General features: G+C 40.9%; 1 protein-coding gene across 1 annotated transcript in view; it reads right to left on the bottom strand.

The window, feature by feature from the left end:
- Positions 1-3596: 3596 nt before the first annotated feature.
- LOC130708356 (serine palmitoyltransferase 1-like) overlaps positions 3597-17985 on the bottom strand; it is a 34727-nt gene continuing 20338 nt past the window's right edge. Inside the window, exons 6-11 of the mRNA XM_057548121.1 lie at positions 16213-16308; positions 15759-15855; positions 14603-14657; positions 9969-10086; positions 6611-6684; positions 3597-5001 (exon numbers count right to left, since the gene is read on the bottom strand). Coding sequence (XP_057404104.1) covers positions 4908-5001; positions 6611-6684; positions 9969-10086; positions 14603-14657; positions 15759-15855; positions 16213-16308 — 534 coding nt within the window. The 3' untranslated portion in view covers positions 3597-4907. The remainder of the gene's footprint in view (positions 5002-6610; positions 6685-9968; positions 10087-14602; positions 14658-15758; positions 15856-16212; positions 16309-17985) is intronic.

The raw sequence follows: 17985 nt of genomic DNA, 5'->3' as shown, positions 1-17985 counted from the left end.
CCTGCAAGGAGCTGGGAAACCCGACAACACACACTTTCCCTGCCTCTTTCACTTTCACTGGCATCAGAGCCTAAACACGCTGGGAATTTGAACAGAGGTCTCTCTCTTCAGCTCCAGCCCCCAGGGTGGGTGGGACACTCCGTTTCTCAGCTATCAGCCCCCGTGTGGGAGATGGAGGGGTGGGCTTGGAATTAACCGCCAGGAGATCTGGATTGTCAACAGAACATGCAGGAAGCTGGTTCTAAGCCGTGCATGTGAATTAAGGGGACAGAAATACTCCTTCAGTCTTCAGTATTTGGGGTGGCTTCCATAAAGCAGTTGCAGGAAAAATCACGGACCTGGATGCCATGTAAGTCCTAAGCCCTCCTGGAGTGATTTCCTACTGGATCATGTAAGAGGTAAGAGATCTGCACTCCTGTATCGAGTTCTTTTTGCCAATTTGTCTCAATCACATTATTATCATTAATAATAATAATAACACATATTTTGTACTTACTACACATCAGGTGCAATTTAAAGTATTTCCATGTATCGTCTCACCTACCTAATTCTCACAACGGCTCTGTGGGCTGGGGCACGATTACTCTCATTTCACAGATGGAGAAACTGAGGCACAGTCAGTTTAAGCCACTCTCCAGGTTCACACGGATGGCAGGTGGTGATGCTGGTTCTCCTCTAGATGACCTGACTCCAGGGCTTCCTCTGCACTGTGCATGGAACCCTCGGCAGCCTCCTCAGATGTCACGGGGTCTGTGGACTAAATGAGGGTGAGAGGACAAAGGGGCCCATGGTGACGAGCAGCATGGAGGGTGCCTCCAAGGAAGTTCTTGGAAGCCATTAAGCAGGGGAGGGATGGCGTGGGGCTCAGGGCACAGTCACTCTGAGGATAAGTACCAACAATCGGGGGAATGGAACCCAAGATTTGAAGTTTTCTGGCTTGTGCATTGTCATCAAAATAGGACATTGGTTGGTGTGAGGCCGAACAAAGGGGCCTCCACATCCCCTGCGGGAAAGGTGTGTATGGGTAGTTCTTTCTCAGTGACAGGTCTGTCTGGAGACAAGGAGAATTTTCCAACTTGGCCTGGGAAACACTAAGACAGCAGGAGGATTTAAGATAATTCAAATATAGTCCTTCAGCCCAACTCTCTATTTCACAGAAAGAACTTGTTCAGTGAGGAGTAGGGTCTTGTCCAAGGACTCATGGCTATTGAGTAAATGAGCTACGACCAGACCCTGTTCTGTTTTCGAATTTGCCTTGGGCTGCCTCCTGTTCTGTTCTGGCATACTGTCCTCTGTGCTGACGCCTGCCACCCCCTCCAAGTCATAGACTTCCAAATGTTCATCATGGACAACACAGATAAGAAAGTATTTGATGTAATGACTGGAAGAAAGTCAGTTCATTAGTAGCTATGTTCATTATCAGAGATTCGTACTTGATTCAACGGTTTCTAGTATATTCAGAGAGTTGTGCACTCATCACCACAATCCGGTTTTAGAACACCTCCTGGAAAGGTCCCTGGTGCTGACAGTCTTCATCAGTCAATCTCATTCTCACCCCCAGCCGCAGGCAACCACTAACTTATCTTCTTTTTAGATTGGCTTTCTCTGGACATTGAATATACATGGAATCACATAATTTCGTGGTTGTTTTCATCTGGTTTCTTCACTTACCAAAATTCCATTGTATGAATATACCACTTTTTGTTTACTCATTCATCAGTTGGCAGACATTTGACTATCATGAATAATCCTGCTATGACTAGGGCTTCCCTGGTTGCACAGTGGTTAAGAATCTGCCTGCCAATGCAGGGGACACGGGTTCGAGCCCTGGTCGGGGAAGATCACACATGCCGCGGAGCAACTAAGACCATGCGCCACAACTGCTGAACCTGTGCTCTAGAGCCCGCGAGCCACAACTACTGAGCCCACGTGTTACAACTACTGAAGCCCGTGCGCCTAGAGCCCGTGCTCCACAAGAGAAGCCACTGCAATGAGAAGCCTGTGCACTGCAATGAAGAGTAGCCCCCGCTCGCCGCAACTGGAGAAAGCCCGCGCGCAGCAACAAAGACCCAATGCAGCCAAAAATAAATAAATAAAATAAATTTAAAAAAAAATCCTGCTATGAATACTTGTGTACAATTTTTTGCACAAACGTTTGTTATTATTTCTCTTGGAAGTGGATTTGCTGGCCCACATGACAAATTTGTATTAACTTAAGAAACTGCCAAACTTTTCCAAAGTAGTTGTACCATTTTACCTTTCCACCAACAATGTAGTTTCCAATTTTTTCCATATCTTGCCAATATTTGGTGTTATCTTTTTGATTATAGTCATTCTAGTGTGTAATAGTATCTCTTTGTAGTTTTAACTTGCATTTCTCTGATGACTAATGAGGTCGAATACGTTTTCATGAGTTTAGATATTTGAATGTCTCTCTTGATGCAATGTCAAGTCTTTCACCATTTTAAAATTATGCTTTTGGATTTCTTATTTTGGGGTTGTGTTCTTTATACTTATGGATACACATCTTTTATTATATATGATTGGCAAATATTTTCTCACAGTCTGTGACTTGTCTTCATTTCTTTCAAGCTGTCTTTTGAAGAACAAATTAAACAATGAGTTAATGAAGCTTAATTTACCAATTTTTCCTTTTATGGCTTACGCTTTTGGTATTGTATCTATGTTTGCCTAACCAGAGATTTAAAATATCTCCTCCTGTGCTTTCTCTTAGACGTTTTGTAGTTTTAAGCTTTATATTTAGGCCTGTGGTCCACGTGTCCTAACCTGACTCAAAGCCCCACTTTTCCTGAGCTAGAGCCTCCTGTGGACAACAGAAAGGGAGCCATTGTGGGTGGCTTCTTTCTCCCCTGGGGGCAACTGTTGAGTGGAAACCAGCTCAAAAGGTTTCCATGCTGCTCACCCAGCCACTGCCTTTCTAAACAGAGGTCCGTTGATAGAGCACTTCAGAACCCTCTCTCTCTGTTTCTAAAACAGCAATTTGTAACCTGCTTGAGGTTTGAGATGACTGTTGTTTCTCAACATCTTGCTTGCTTCATACAAATTTACTGCTTCCAGTAGATATTTTCTGTGGTGTATATTACCAGATTGTGGTCACTGTATAGCTTTAATATAAAGACTCTATTTTTGGTTCGTGTTGATGTGTTTCAAGGATTGAAGTTAAATAATGTGTGAGCATTAAATAATGTTAATAAAGTTAAATAATGTCCACCATCTTTTCCAGGAACGTCCAATCATTTTTTAAATGTAGCAATAAACAACTAGATTATTGCAATTTTGACTTACAGAGTATTATAAAAGTAGCTGAAAAGTTACAATCCTAATCTGTTTATAAAAATAATAGGTCTGGTATTTTTGTAGTCATAAGCGGCCAAGGGTTAAATCAGTAGGAACCAAGGAAATTTCAGATACTGTACATTGAAGAAAGGCACTAAGAAATTAAATTAATATTTTCCAAAAACCCCCAAGACACAAACACACACACACACACACACACAGAGAATACTACCCTAGGTCTGCAGAATTTAAAATCAAAAGACTATTCTGTTGAATAGATTACATATGCAAAAGACTGATTATCAGGAATGTAGGTTTATTTCATTAAAAAACAAAACAAAACAAAACAGATTCATCCCCCAAAGAGTACTGTATCCTTTAAAGCAGCAGCAATCACAAGGCACATATGTACAAAATACCTCAAGCAAAATAGAAACTAAACATTAAAAAAATATGTTATTTAAAAAGATGTTGAAGACCATTTGTTAATATGAACATATATTATAAAATGACATTTTTAATATAATTTTATTCCTTTCCCTTTAATAAGAGATGGAGTAATAGTGTAATATTTATGTACTACCTTGTGGCACATATCACAAACATTTACACCACCCAACTTGGTTTGCTAAAGAAAAAACAGATAGCTAAAGCACAGCTTAAAAATTTTAATTTTAGTGCTTTCACATCTTTTTTAGATATTTGGAATTCATAAGCTGAAAAGAAATAAAGGTCTCATTTTCTTTAGCTTAGAAAAAAAGCTTGTAGTTATACGTCCCTATACAAAAAAGAATACATTCTAGATATTCTAAAGTATCAAGGACATGATTTCTATTTTGGGATCATCACAATAATCCTCTTCTGAAAAGATTAGAAGTCAACGCATAACGAATGTAAAGGTCAATTATACTAAAATAAAATAGTATTTGATTTAAAATATTGCTCACTTAGGAAGTATAATGACTATTCTCTGGTTAGGGATGCTAAGATTCACTGTTAGAAATGGTGCAACATCAGTATTTAGCGTATATAAAAATTCTAGGATTCAAATATATTATAATGAAAAATTTGTAATAATCACACATAAAGTATTCCTTTATATATTAGCCAATATATACATTGAGCTTCACATGACGAAGACTGAAAAAGATGTGTTTGAATTAGATCTTCAATACATTTTGTATCATATATGCTGAAGTGCCTCTAAGCCTTAACGTTGCAGACAATTTTCTATGAGATATTAAGGAGTGCTCACAATCTTTATCATTAGAAGGGAAAGAAGATACACTGAAGCTCCATTTTTAAACAATGACAACAAAAAAAAGAATATAAAATACTAGTATTAATAAAACGTTTAAATAGTACTAAATAGCACAATTTAAATATCAGTTATATGCTGTCATTAGTTTTTCTCTTAAGAAAATCAGTTCTTGGGCTTTTGGATTTGTTTTCTTTTAAGTACCCAGCATCCTTCTCGTGGTCATACACTGAGTCGATACCCACACCATCTAGTGACGCCCCATCTGGTACCCGCAGGCCCCCTGTGGCTCACTGTGCAGTGACTCAGGCCTGTCTGCGTGTTGCGTGGTGAGAGGACACCAGGCCCCAGACTAAAGCAGCACGGTCTGGGCCACCTTGCTGATTGTGGTCGCAGCTTTCTCCAGTTCCTCTTCTGTTTGTTCCACTGTGACCACAATCCTAATGCTGAGAAATAATAAGGGACACAAAAGATAGTCAAATGAGAGTCTATACCAAGGGTCAGCCTGCCACCTGTTTTCGTGAATGAAGCTCTTCTACTGGAACATGGCCTACTGTCCCTAGCCACTTTCTCACTGCCCCGGTAGGGCTGCGTAGTTGTGGCAGGGACCTGTGTCCTGCAAGCTGGAAGCACTTTACTACCTGCTATTGACAGGAGTTTGCCGTTCCCTGCCTGCACTAGTAGCGATCTAGTCCAGGTAACCTTGCAGTAGGGCTCTGCCCAGGCCGGCAGGGAACTCTGTCCTTTAAATCTACCACTGCAAGCAGTATCAGGCCCAAAGCAGGAAGTCAACGTTTCCCATATTAATGAGCGTGTGGTTGTTCACAAGCGTAATTCAGTAAGTCATACAGAAGTCCTACAATACTTTGATGCGGGGCAGAAATTTTCAAGTTTTCAGGAAACTGAAGACAAGAAATATCAGCCTGACAGGGCACTTCTACCCGGGTCCCTCTCACTCCCCTCTGCAAACATCTGCATCAGCCACTGGACACATACACACTGAGTTGGGCTGTGCCCAGAGTCCTGAGGGCACGAGGGTGGCCCCCGTCCTCATGAAACACAGGATCACAACTTTGGATGGTGTAATTGGAACGGAGAGAGCAGGATCTTTAGGGTGCTTTCGAGCTGCTGCCAGAACAGCCTTCCCGAACCCAGCCCAGGGCCCCACGCCTGCACAGCGCTGACTCTGAGTGCTCTCTGGGTCTCTCCCAGACTCCTCCAGGCTCCCTCTCCATCAAACCCGTGCTCTGGGCTCCCCAGGTGCACCTGTAGGTCTCCACACCACTGCAGACCCTGCTGGAAGGCCCGATGCCCACCCCAGCTTGTTTGATACGCTTGATTCTGCAGGCTCGGCTTAAGCGTCTCCTGCTCTAGGAAGCCTCAGTCCCTCCCAGGCCAGAACTAACCATGCCCTCCTCCTCTGTGACCTCCCTGACCTGTGTCATGACCCTGAAACCCTCAAGCTCTGGGTGTCTACCTTCTTGGACTACACTGTTTAAGTGCTTAGGGGACAGAATCAGGTGTTGAATGAACGCCAATTTTAAATCATGAGTCGAGGTGCCTCCCCACTGAGGGCCGCTTGAACCTCTGTAGAGGTTTTCCCCACTGTCACTTTGCTTTTCCTTGGGTGCTTAATACGTGTTTGTCAGATGAAGTACCACACAGCACTTGGGCCAGAGGTGGGATGAGCAGCGCCCCCCAGACTGTGCCACCCCCCCCCCCGTAAGGACTATCCTGGTGGTGGAAACAGCTGGCCCAGCACACGCTACCGCAGCACAGTGGCAGGTCGTCGCCAATGCGAACCTGGGCTGTCCCAGGTCGTTCTTGGGATCGCAGATGTTTCATTAAGTTAATTACAGAGTCCTGAGGGGATTTTCAATTAAAATGGGAAAACATCTCGTTTAAGAACAGAAACAGGTGATGTTCTATCTTTTAACAATACACATTCTTCCTTATCCTGTGACAGTCTTTCAAAAAATTTCAAAACATAATACATTTCATACAAAGTTTAAAGTAGAAAACAATGACTCAGGTCATAATTTTAAGTCTACCAACCTCGGAGGAGGGAGATACTTCTCTTCTTTCTCCAGGTAGCGTGCCAGAGTTAACGCGATGCCTCTGTCCATGCACTGTATGAGGAAAAGGAATACATTTGCAGCCTGGACTGCAGACACTGGTCATTAAAACAGGAAGGTGCACTGAAATGCTCCTCTCAAGAGTAGTTTTAATTCACCTTTCCAACTATAACTGCTAAAAGACAAAACAAAACACCACAGAATCATCTTATCATCTTGAGAGCACTGCTCTACAGGACTTCCTGCAATGATGGAGGTGTCCATCCTGTGCTGTCCACGACGGCAGCCAGGGGCCCACGTGGCTCTCGGGCACTTGGAGATATGGCTAGTGCAACTGTAACACTGAACTTTGAATCTGACTTAATTTAAACAGCCATAGGTAACTAGTGATTACCACTTTAGGCAAAGCAGAGTTAGGACAAGGGGAAACAGGACCAACAAAGCCCCGGAGGCTAACCAAGAGCTGGACTTAATAACGCCAGCAGAATCATTTCAGAGAGGAATTGCTCACACGTCAAATATCAACAACACCTCTGATTCCCATGTGCTACACTTGGACACAGTGCTACCAAGCACAGAAGAGTCTGGTGTCACATTCTGCACAGCTTTCCAATACATCAGCTACCTGCCAACATTTTTTTTTAAATTAAATAATCACTATCAAAATAAAGCATAAAGTCAGACGAGGGTAATGGTTTATAAGGGTTTCTTCCTTGGGGTGATGAAATGTTTTGAAATCAGATAGTGATGGCTGCACAACCCTGTGAGGATACTAAAAACCACTCAACAGTATACTTTAAAGAGTGAATTTTATGGAACGTGAATCGTATTTTTAAACAAACAAACAAACGAACAACCAGCTAGAGCAAGGGGTGCTGTAAAGGAAAGAACAATCACTGCCAGCGTGTGGCAGTGCAGGTATTTGCCTGAAGAGGGGCCATTCTGTAAGCTGTGAGGCAAGGTTTTCCTCTGCTAGGAAAAGATGGAAAACAACGGCAGGCAATGTCTTTTGCTGATTCTACATTCTGGAAGTGTACTTGGAAAAGTTAACTCCTTCTGCAAACATCTGGACTGGCTCCGTTTCTAGTCCTGTCTAATTAAGAAACAGTATAAACCATAGCTCAGTTTGTAAAAACTGTTTTATCAAGCAAGTCAACAAAAATTTGGCAGAACTGCTCAGTTCTGCAAACCTTAAACAAGAACTACGGTGTCACGATCCTTTTTTCTCTTTCAAATATTGAAAAGAAAAAGCAAAGAGGAACAGGACAAAAGACTTATTAAGATGGAAGCTGCAATGATGCAAAGAAACTCTAAGAGTTTTCCTCCTCCTTCCTACAAATGCAGTTTCCAGATAGTATTCTGTTCCCTTCCCCAGAGCCTGTTCTCTCCTCATTCAACTCTCAAGGTGATTTCCTGAAGACAGCCAATATCCAGTGGGAGCCCACAGATGTAATTTTGGGATCTGTGAATTGTCCAGACTCACTTTTTCTTTTTGTTATGAGGATAACCTATGTAAGAGAAGTATCGAGTCACTTGATTCACATGCCCTTTCTGAGTCTCCCTCTGGAACAGAGCAGCAGTAAGACCTTAGCTGTTGCTACCCAGTGAGAAAAGAACTGAGGTGGATCTGACTGGAACTGACACCCTGGCACCTAGAGAAGGCCCACGTCCCGTGACACAAAGTGTGTAGAGAAGCACCCTGAGGGGGTTCGAGGGGAGGCTCTGGGATAATAACGGCGTCACCACAGACTCCAACACAGGACATGCAGCTTCACAAGGCTGCTCTGGCGGCGGTCAGCATCAGTCACACCACCCGGCAACTCAGTTAGAAAACAAACTCAGCTGTCACATGAAGGTAATGTCATAATTTGACTCTTAACTAGGCTTGTCTGTTCTGCTTATGTTTAATTTCTAAATTTGTTTTGGTATTACATTTGTACAGGAGCTCTAATTAAAAGGATGCTGTACTTCCTTTTATAGCTTATACATTTAAGTAATATGACAATAAAAACACCGAGGCAGTAAAAAAGGTCTGTGGGATGCTTTTCCCCTTTAAAGAGTTTTTTTTCAAGTCTGCAGAGCTGCACCTGAGGAGACATCTGTGACCTTTCCTCACTCAGCAAGGCAAGAGCCACTCCAGCCTGTTCATTCACAATCTGACACGTTTCCTTAATTAGGAATCTCATATTCTGGGTTTGGTTTTATTTTGTTTTTTTAGGACAACTGATTCTGGAAGGCCACAAGTTGCAAGAAGCTCTCCACGAATCAATGATCCACAAGTTGCAAGAAGCTCTCCATGAATCAATGACTGCAGGTACTGTGGTTCACACATCGTCGGGTACAGGTCAGCTGAAGCCAGCGGTGAAGCCAGAGGCTGGCTTAGCACCACAGTCTCCACACTGAGCAGCCACGTGACTGCCTGCTGTGCCACAGCCGGGCAGGGGCACACGGCAGACTTGACCAGCACCACTACCCTGACGCCTGGCAGCACGGACTCGGGGAAGGAGCCTCTGAAAGGAACCGTCAGGACAAGCAGGACAGGGAAGCAGGGTGAAGCCTGTCTTCATTCTCAAATACGTACGCCATGTATTTCAGATTCAAGTACAAGGCAGCACCACCCTCGGTGCTCAGTGCTGCAGGGCCACTTGACCGTTCTTCAGAAGGAGGAAAGTGAGGAGAGAGGACTTGGGTGAACGCAGCTCTACTGAACAGTAAAGGCCAAGGGATCTTCCCTAGTGATGCGTTTCTTAGTTAATAACTAAGGTACACTTAGTAGTAAGACTTTCAGAAGTCAGACATTTAAATCAAGCTCCCAAGTTAGGCATGGTAAAGAAGTGGCTCGTCTTCCTTCCTTTTTGCTTACAAGATTATTTCGACCTGTTTCTGAGCTATGCTGGGTGTTCAGCCCCAGACAGTCAGCTGTCCGGTGTTGTGCGCCATCACCATACAGAATGCCATCCCCACCTACATGTGCGAAAGCCTGGCTTTGTAAATAGGAAGCAACTGGGTTTTCTGGAAGACTAATTATTCAGAGTGGAAGCAAAGCGTATTTTAATACAATGTGGCAAAGAACACAACTTCAATGTGAGCTGAAAATTGACCCAATGGAATAACCTGCAGCCTGTCAGTAGAGACGTGCTACAGACTCCACTGGGCAGGGACAGACGTCAGGAAGGCTGGGCATCAGAACAAGTCCATGTCACCAGAGGGATAACCACAACTTCTGTTGTACCCAATCTCTTAGGGCAAAGAGAGCATTCTTAAAAATGACCTTAAAAATTCCTTGGGTTCAGGGTAGAAGGGTATGAAGAGATTCGCCCGAATAACTGGATACTCACTTGAGTTACTATTTCCTGAAGTAGTTTAACGTCTCTTTCTCGACACCCAGTGCTCTCTTCCAGCTGGAGGTGAAATGCTGGAGAAATGGACTCACCCACCACTTTTAATCCAGAAATGCTGAGGAAGGGAAACACACACACAAGCATAAATCCTCTTCCGAGCTCAGATTTCTCACATATAAATAATTTTACAAAGTCTGCATTAATGAATGTGACAGAAACTTGGGACTTCCATGGGAAACATCATGTGGTGGGATTCCAGATCTGACAAAGGGAGGTAAAAACGCACGCTCTGGGCAGTGCTTCCTAGTCTAGGACACCCTGCAGCACGGCTGGGAAGAGGATTCCCGGTCCCGCAGGACCCTCCGGCTCACATTTCACAGAGAACACGTGCGTCATCCCCAGCCTCCCACCAGACGGTCTACATGCCTCACCCACCTTGGCTGGGGCCACCCCCTCCTCAAGAGGCCCCTTGCAGGCCCACTCAGCCCTGGGCCTCTGCCCTGTCGCTTCCTCTCCTCACCTGCTCTCTCCTGTTCTTGCACGGCTAGCGCCAGACACGCCCGGTCCCAGGTCCAGGGTCACTCCTCTGAGGGCCTCCCTCATCACCCACTTTAGGGAAGTGTCTGCACCATCATTTTCTATTACTTCTGTTTCCTCCATGGATAACATATTATAATTGTTAATGCTGCTTCCTTATTTGCTAAATCTTTAGTTTGTATCTTGTCTTTTATAAACTACAGGGATGATTTCTGACACTAAAATTTTATATTTTAGTCACCAACAATATATTTAGGTTGTAAAGCTGTCTTCTTGTGTACATGTTTAATTTTAAATTTTTCTTGAATTACGATGATTTTCTTCTCTCTTAGGATTAACAGCACAGAAATCTGCTGTTTCTCAGGAAGGAAGAGAGATTTCTTTAGGGGTGAAAGCCTGTATTTTCAAATGATTATTGCAGTGTTATGAGAACTGTAGGCCATATAATTTAGCCAGGTATGGTTTGATTTCTGACCTATCTCCTAGGACAAAAATAGTGATACATGTCTATTTGAAATTGGGCTAAACATTTTAAATGGCTTTCATTTAGTCTGCTTTACCTGGAAAGATCTGCTTTTCCCTTAGAATGAAATGAGCACAAAAAGCACTTGTTAGCATATTCAATTCTTCAAATATGTTTAGGACTCAGCAAGCTTTTACTGAATGACTACCTGTGCCGAGTATCACATGAAGTGAGGAAGCTAAGCTCACCTGCCTTTCACACCACCCTTGAACATCATTAATTTGTGTCTACTTTCTTTAAATATAATGCATCACACTAGGATCTCTCAATAAATCAGATTTGAATCATGGAATCTCAGACTCTAGGGCTTCTGGAATATGGGGAAACCTTATAGATCAGTTGTTTTACTACTGTAGAAACTAAGAAATATGCTTTCAAAACCCATTTCCTAGGTGAATTCTGAATGTGTTAAACTTGTACACAAAGAAGTATTAATTGTTTTAGGTCATGTACTCTCAGGGAGAACTTAAAAAATTACTTTTCAAATTGCATTTCACATGAATTAAATGGCCTGGATTTTCCCTGATACAAACAAGGCACCTACAAGCCCAACTGAGCTTACTATTCGATCAAATGGGCTCATCTCACATGTTAGGTGGAGCAAGTTGGTGAGAGAAGGAATGAAACAAAATGCTCTCTTTCTGGCTGCCTGGATGCTGAATGTCGCATTAAAGTTTAACTAAAACCAAACGGACAGAGAATTATAACTTGAGTTCAGAAAGTTAGAAGCTGTATTTCAGAGCCTGTTATACTTAAAAAAACTTTTCTGGAGAGCACATTATTTACCATATTACTTTACCCATTTTACCAAATGGAAATACTAAACACTAGTCTAGGTCCTAGGGATAGAACAATCAACAATTCAGACATGGTCTCCATCATGTGCTTAGTGTGGGGAAAGCGCTGGACATGAATAATTATCTGTTAGAATTTAGGGGCTTTTCAAGATTCCAGCAAGGACCCAAAGTAGCATAGGCCGCTGACTTCCTCTCCCAAATGCAACCTCAGAGATGAGAGAAGCAAATCACTGATTAGAGGAGACCAAAAAAAATTACTTAGAACTGAACACTGAAAATACTTACTGCTTTGAAATGTTTATCTTTAAGCTATTTATTGGAAAATAATAACACCAATAACCTAAATGTAAAAAGCTAAAAAAGAGTAAAAAAACACAATTCAATGAAACAAGGAAGCAGAAAAATAAGGGAAAAAAATCAATCAAAGAAAACAAAATATGAGTAAAAAACAAAACCAAACTTAAAAAAACGTGCTGGGCAAAATCCTGGAAAGATTATCGTAAGAATGAAAACGACAGAAACAGAAAATAAAAAGGGGAAATAATACAGACACAAGAGAGAGAATCACAGACTACACCCAGCCCAAAGGCCCCAAGTCTAGAGAGTCTTACAGAGGAGTCCTGCTCAACTTTGAAGAAACAAATAATCAAGCCTGGTCTTATACAATGGCTTCATAATGCAGGGAAGTGGAAAAACTGCTCAATACTTTATTGAGGCTACCACAACATTGATTTCTAGGTTATGTTAGGTTGTTGTAACAAAAGATTATAGGCTCATTTAAATTATAAATATGGATATAAAAATTCAAAATCCTAACTAACAGTGCAGAAAAATATACTGTAATCAAGGAGGGGTTTACTCAGGAATGCAAGGATGTTTTAACATCAGAAAATACAGTCATCCCTCGGTAGTCACAGGAACACTCTGAGTAAAGTGCAGGAGCAGAGGTGGGTTTCAGTAGTTTCAAGTGTACATGAGAGGTGAGGATGTGGAGAGGGCATAAACAACTCTGGAAAAAGACTGGCTACAAAGAGAAGCAGAGCAATGGGCTAGTTGCTAGAGGGGAGTATGGGGTCACGGGAAAGAAGAATTTAAGACAAGATAGGGCAGAGTGTACTTGAATGCTAATCAAATGACTCAGGAAAGGGGAGAGACTGAAGAGAAAGGAGAGGACACAACCAAAGGCACTCGGTCCTTAAGAAAGGAGAGCTGTGATGGATGGAGGAACGTTTCTTTGGCTATAACACGAGGGAAGACTGGTTCGGATACCCGCAGGTGTACAGGTTTGTGAGGGAAAATGAGGGAGTTCCCAAGTGACAGCATGAGGCAAGGCTGTCAGCTAAAAGCGGGTGGAGTGAGACAGAGGGTTAGGGATTTTGGAGAGAAGAAAAAGTGAGAGAGAGCTGGGAAAAGTAGAGGACTGGACTTAAAAAATAAACACATTAACACTCATAGAATAAAGGGCACCTGAGGTAGGTGTTCATGAATTGACAGTGACTCCAATGTGCTAGGCTGAGCTGGTTTATTAAGATTTCATAAGCTAATGTAACTGGAAACAATAATATCTCTCTACCACAAATCATGCAAGAACTTTTGTTAGGATCATAAGTCAGACCCAGACTTCAATTATTTCTCCCCCTACTTTATCTGGAACATCTGTGACCCGCTTATTTATTAACTGTCCTTTTTAGAAAAGTTTCTAGTTTCCATATCTGGCAATAGGGATAGGACTTCCACGACTGAGAAGGCAGGTTTCAACTTGGAAAGGCAAAAAGAAACCACAGGCAAGGTGAGATCATTTTCTGTAAGATAAGAAATCTGCCTGAAGATGTCACTAGCCTCAATGTTTTTCTCAATTCTAGAGGAATCTTAAAGAACTACTCTTGTGTAGTTAAGACAAAAGTAGACAGAACACTCGTAAGGTTCACTTTGATTTCACTTGTTTCTTTTTCTTGAAGTAACTTAAAAAAATGAGTAATTTTCTAAAAAGCAGCATGGACAGTATGAACCCACTGTCATCTAATTACATCCTTTTACCCGTACAGATGTGTGGGAATTCTCCAGTGTTTATGCTGGTTATTTCTGGTGGCAGCATGTTGTTATTTCTTTTCATCTTTGTTATCTTCTGTACTACTGTAATATTTTGCCAATGAGCTTGTATCATTTTTAGAAAAACAAAGTTATGATTTTTTTTTTTTTTTTTAATGTCTGAAACATTTATATTAACATATTTCCATACATATTTCCATACAAATACAAATATAAGATTTTTAGAAATTTCATGTAATGTCTGAAACATTTATATTAACATATTTCCATACATATTTCCATACAAATACAAATATAAGATTTTTAGAAATTTCATGTAATGTCTGAAACATTTATATTAACATATCTCCATACATATTTCCATACAAATACAAATATAAGATTTTTAGAAATTTCATGTAATGTCTGAAACATTTATATTAACATATAATTACATGAAATTTCTAAAAATCTTATATTTGTGTTTGTATGGAAATATGTATGGAAATATGTTAATATAAAGTTATGATTTTTTAAAACAATGACAAAATGGATGCTCTGGTTTCACACACAGAGACAAATTTGAATGAATTGTGTTTTTGGTTTCTTAGTTGCGATTTAGACAAACTGACTCAAGCCTATTAAATGCACTGAAAACCAAAGAGGTGACACTCAAAATTTTTCACAAGTTGTTTAAATGTTGTGCAGATAAACTTTTGAGTTGGTTGAAAATATATAAAACTCACCCTTGTAAAGCTTTATGAATTCGTTTGCACTTTTCCTTCAACACTGCAAAAATACCTGAAGGAAACAAATACATTTGATAGTACACTTGGAAGACTGGATATACTAATCTAAAAATGTTTTTCAAGATCCAGTTCATCAATTTAAAATGCAGCAAATCCTTCTGCCCACTAATAACACACAAATAGACAGCCAGTAACTCCTCTGAAGGTCCCCAACTTTCATCTGTGGCATATACTAGCTGGCACCTGCTCACCCAACTTTCAGCAAAATCTGGGATGAAGTTTTCCACAACAAAACAATGGCTCTGTTCTTATTAAGATACTATAAATTATCTGGCCAAGAACAAAAGGGTACAAATATATTAAATATTTCTGGACCCTAAACAATTTGGGAAAAAAATAGACACTGCAGTCATGTTTATGATCTCTTCTTGATATTTTCACTTTCTTTTAAGGAAAATCCACAAACTGAAAGATCTGAGGAGACAGGAGTGGCAGGGTATCTGACAAGTATATGAATGTGCACACAGAAACACTCACTTTTACTGATTCTCTGAATTAAAACCAATGCTGAATCTTTAGAAATTTATAAAATTTAAAATTACAAATACCAGGCCTGCTTTTCCATTTTCCTTTTAGTCTTTGGTGAGGAGGCGCTATCACAGCCCAGAACCACATTTTAAATTGAGTCGACTGCCCATTAAGCAAGCTTTAATAGTTGGTAAACCTGTATGGCCTCAGCACCAACTCATGAATCAAAGGCTGATGGGGAAAACTAGACAACAGTTATAAAATTATAAGTACCAAAAATTAGCATACTTCAGCTAATTTCTCAAAGAAACCCGATAAACTAAATGATGACTGGCCCAGAGCTAGTCCCTCCTTTTTCTGGCATCTCTGCCCACCAAGGGAGCGAGCTTTGCTTTGGCTCTGGCTTCATCTCCAGAAACATGAGAGAAGCTCTAACCCGGAAACCCTGAGGCAGGGACAACTTCTTCACCATCATTTTTCCCATAAATTGCCAGATAATGTAATTCAGAGCCAGAGCTTTGTCTGGGAAATCATTTCCTCCAGCTAATTTCTCCAAAAAGGCAAACCAGCAGCATGGCTAACATGACTTGAAATATCTTTGATTTCCTGGGTTTAAAGGTTATACCTGGATTTTCTTCCATGATGTTGAGGGCCTCAACTGCAGCAGCAGCTAAGAGGGGAGGTAATGAAGCTGAAAAGCAGTATCCCTGGCCGGAAAGTCGCTGAGAAGAAACAAACAAGTTATAAAACATAAACACTATTTTTGGCTCTGTTTTTCTTTGGCTAAAAAATCTAAAGGCACCAAATCTCTGCACTCCCTACCAAATAGCACGTATAAATGGTGAGGTGCTAAGACCCAGGCATGTACAGAAGTTATGTAACAAAACCAAAACTTTTTTAGAAAGGGAGATAATTTCTAAATGTAAATATTTTGAATGATTCTTTAACAAATCTACTTCTAAATAAAAATTGTGTGAAAAACTAAGTTAGAATGAAATTTTGTAATAGCGGTTACATTTTTAGTTGACCAGTGGAGCAACGGGTTTCAGTTTTTGCTTTTGTTTTTAAAAAGAACCCACCTGATGGTCAATTACGAAAGACCTGCCACAGCAGAAACCCCCAATAGAAGCAAGTGAATTCTCCATGTTGGCACTGATAAGATCAATATCATCAATCTGTCAGAAAAGAGGGACAGTGGGAGTTATTTCTCAATTTAAAGAAAAGGAGGGGGAAAAAAAAAGGCCAATGTCAATCCTAGAGACAAAATTTCAGCACTAATGTCAACATCTGGATTCAAACTACCTCCTTGAAAATAAAGGGTAAGTCATACAAAATCAATTGTTAAAAGGACCGATGTTTCATAGCCCACCTCTGAAGATGTCTCACTTTATACGTTTTTGCCATTCCATCATTCATCGACAATTTATTCACAGTGGAAGAGCTAGATAAAAGATGAAATCTAAAGTTGTTTGATACTAAACATATTCAGAGGTACAAGATAAGATCATTTCCTTGCTAAAACAGTGGTCTCAGCTGTCCTTCTCCATAGAAGGTACTTGAGAGAAATAAAAAGAAATCTATCAGGGTTTTGAGCACTTTGGAACAAGTACTACATTCCATTTACCTTTTCCACCTTTTCAAAAATGAAATCAATTTATCCAAACATGATGGCAATGGGCCATCATGGGCTCTGACCAAAGTGGACCAACTGGGCAGTGGATGAACCTAATGTGCCCACTGGGCTCCTGAGTACCCACGACCTTCTCAACGGCTCAGCACTCCTTTGGTCCTCACCGTCTGCTCCAGCCCCCAGCACCAAGTTCCATCCTGCATACAGTACCCATTCTGTAATTACTCACTGATGGCCATAATAATGACTGGTCAGATCACATCTGGTGTTTTTCCAAGTGTTCCACAGATCCAACAAGGAAACCTGCGCACTCTTCTTCTTTTTTTTTAACCTTTCATTATGAAAAATTTCAAACATATACAAAAGTATAAAGAATCCCCATCACCAGATTCAATAATTATCAACTTACGGACAATCCTGTTCCACGTATAAGCCCCCTACTGCCCTCTTCATCTCTTTGGAGCAAATCTCAGACCTTACATGTTTTCATCTATAAATATTTCAGTGTGCATTTCTAAAAGATATGCCCTCTTTCAAAAACATTACCACACTTAAAAAATGAAAAATTTCTTAATATCAAATACTGAGTGTTCAAGTATCTCTGTCTCACAAAGCCTGTTTTTCACAGTATTTGTTTGAATTAGGGTCCAAATAAGGTCCATACATTCTGCACTCTTACTCAAGCCATTATAAATACTACCTCTGAGACAACTGCTGGAAGCAGTGAGAAAACGAGAACAGTGAAATTAGATAGTGCTTTTTCCTTCTTTAAAAGTTTCATGCCTTAAAAATTGCTCTGGTGTAAATTTTACTTGAATTAATTTCCATTTATCTTAAATTCTTCAGTGCATTTCATTGCCAAATGTCAGTTTGTCTTTGAAGAGTATGCTTCAGTCAACTTGGTGTGATAGTCATTCTGCTCTACATTTTTCTCTAGGTCTGTATGGGTAGAGGGATGCAAATAATCTAAGGTGAGTTTATATTTTATAGTTCAACATTTTAACACAAGCTGCAAAACTTTTATGCACAAGATTTGGAGAAAAGCTTCCTTCACATCAACCACACAGCGGTGGGTAAGGGCAGGTTACACAGTGGTCGGTGAGGACAGGTTCTGCAGATGGGCCCACACTGTTCCTCTCCGAGGCTCTAGGAGCAAAACCCACTAAGAGTAGGGCTAGTTGAGGCTCATTTCCTTTCAGCAAGAGAAAACATAAAAAACTCA

Source organism: Balaenoptera acutorostrata, chromosome 6, assembly GCF_949987535.1.
Source record: "Balaenoptera acutorostrata chromosome 6, mBalAcu1.1, whole genome shotgun sequence".
Taxonomy (NCBI): Eukaryota; Metazoa; Chordata; class Mammalia; order Artiodactyla; family Balaenopteridae; genus Balaenoptera; species Balaenoptera acutorostrata.
The sequence above is the reverse complement of the archived record's forward strand: the minus strand, read 5'-3'. Positions and strand labels throughout refer to the sequence as shown.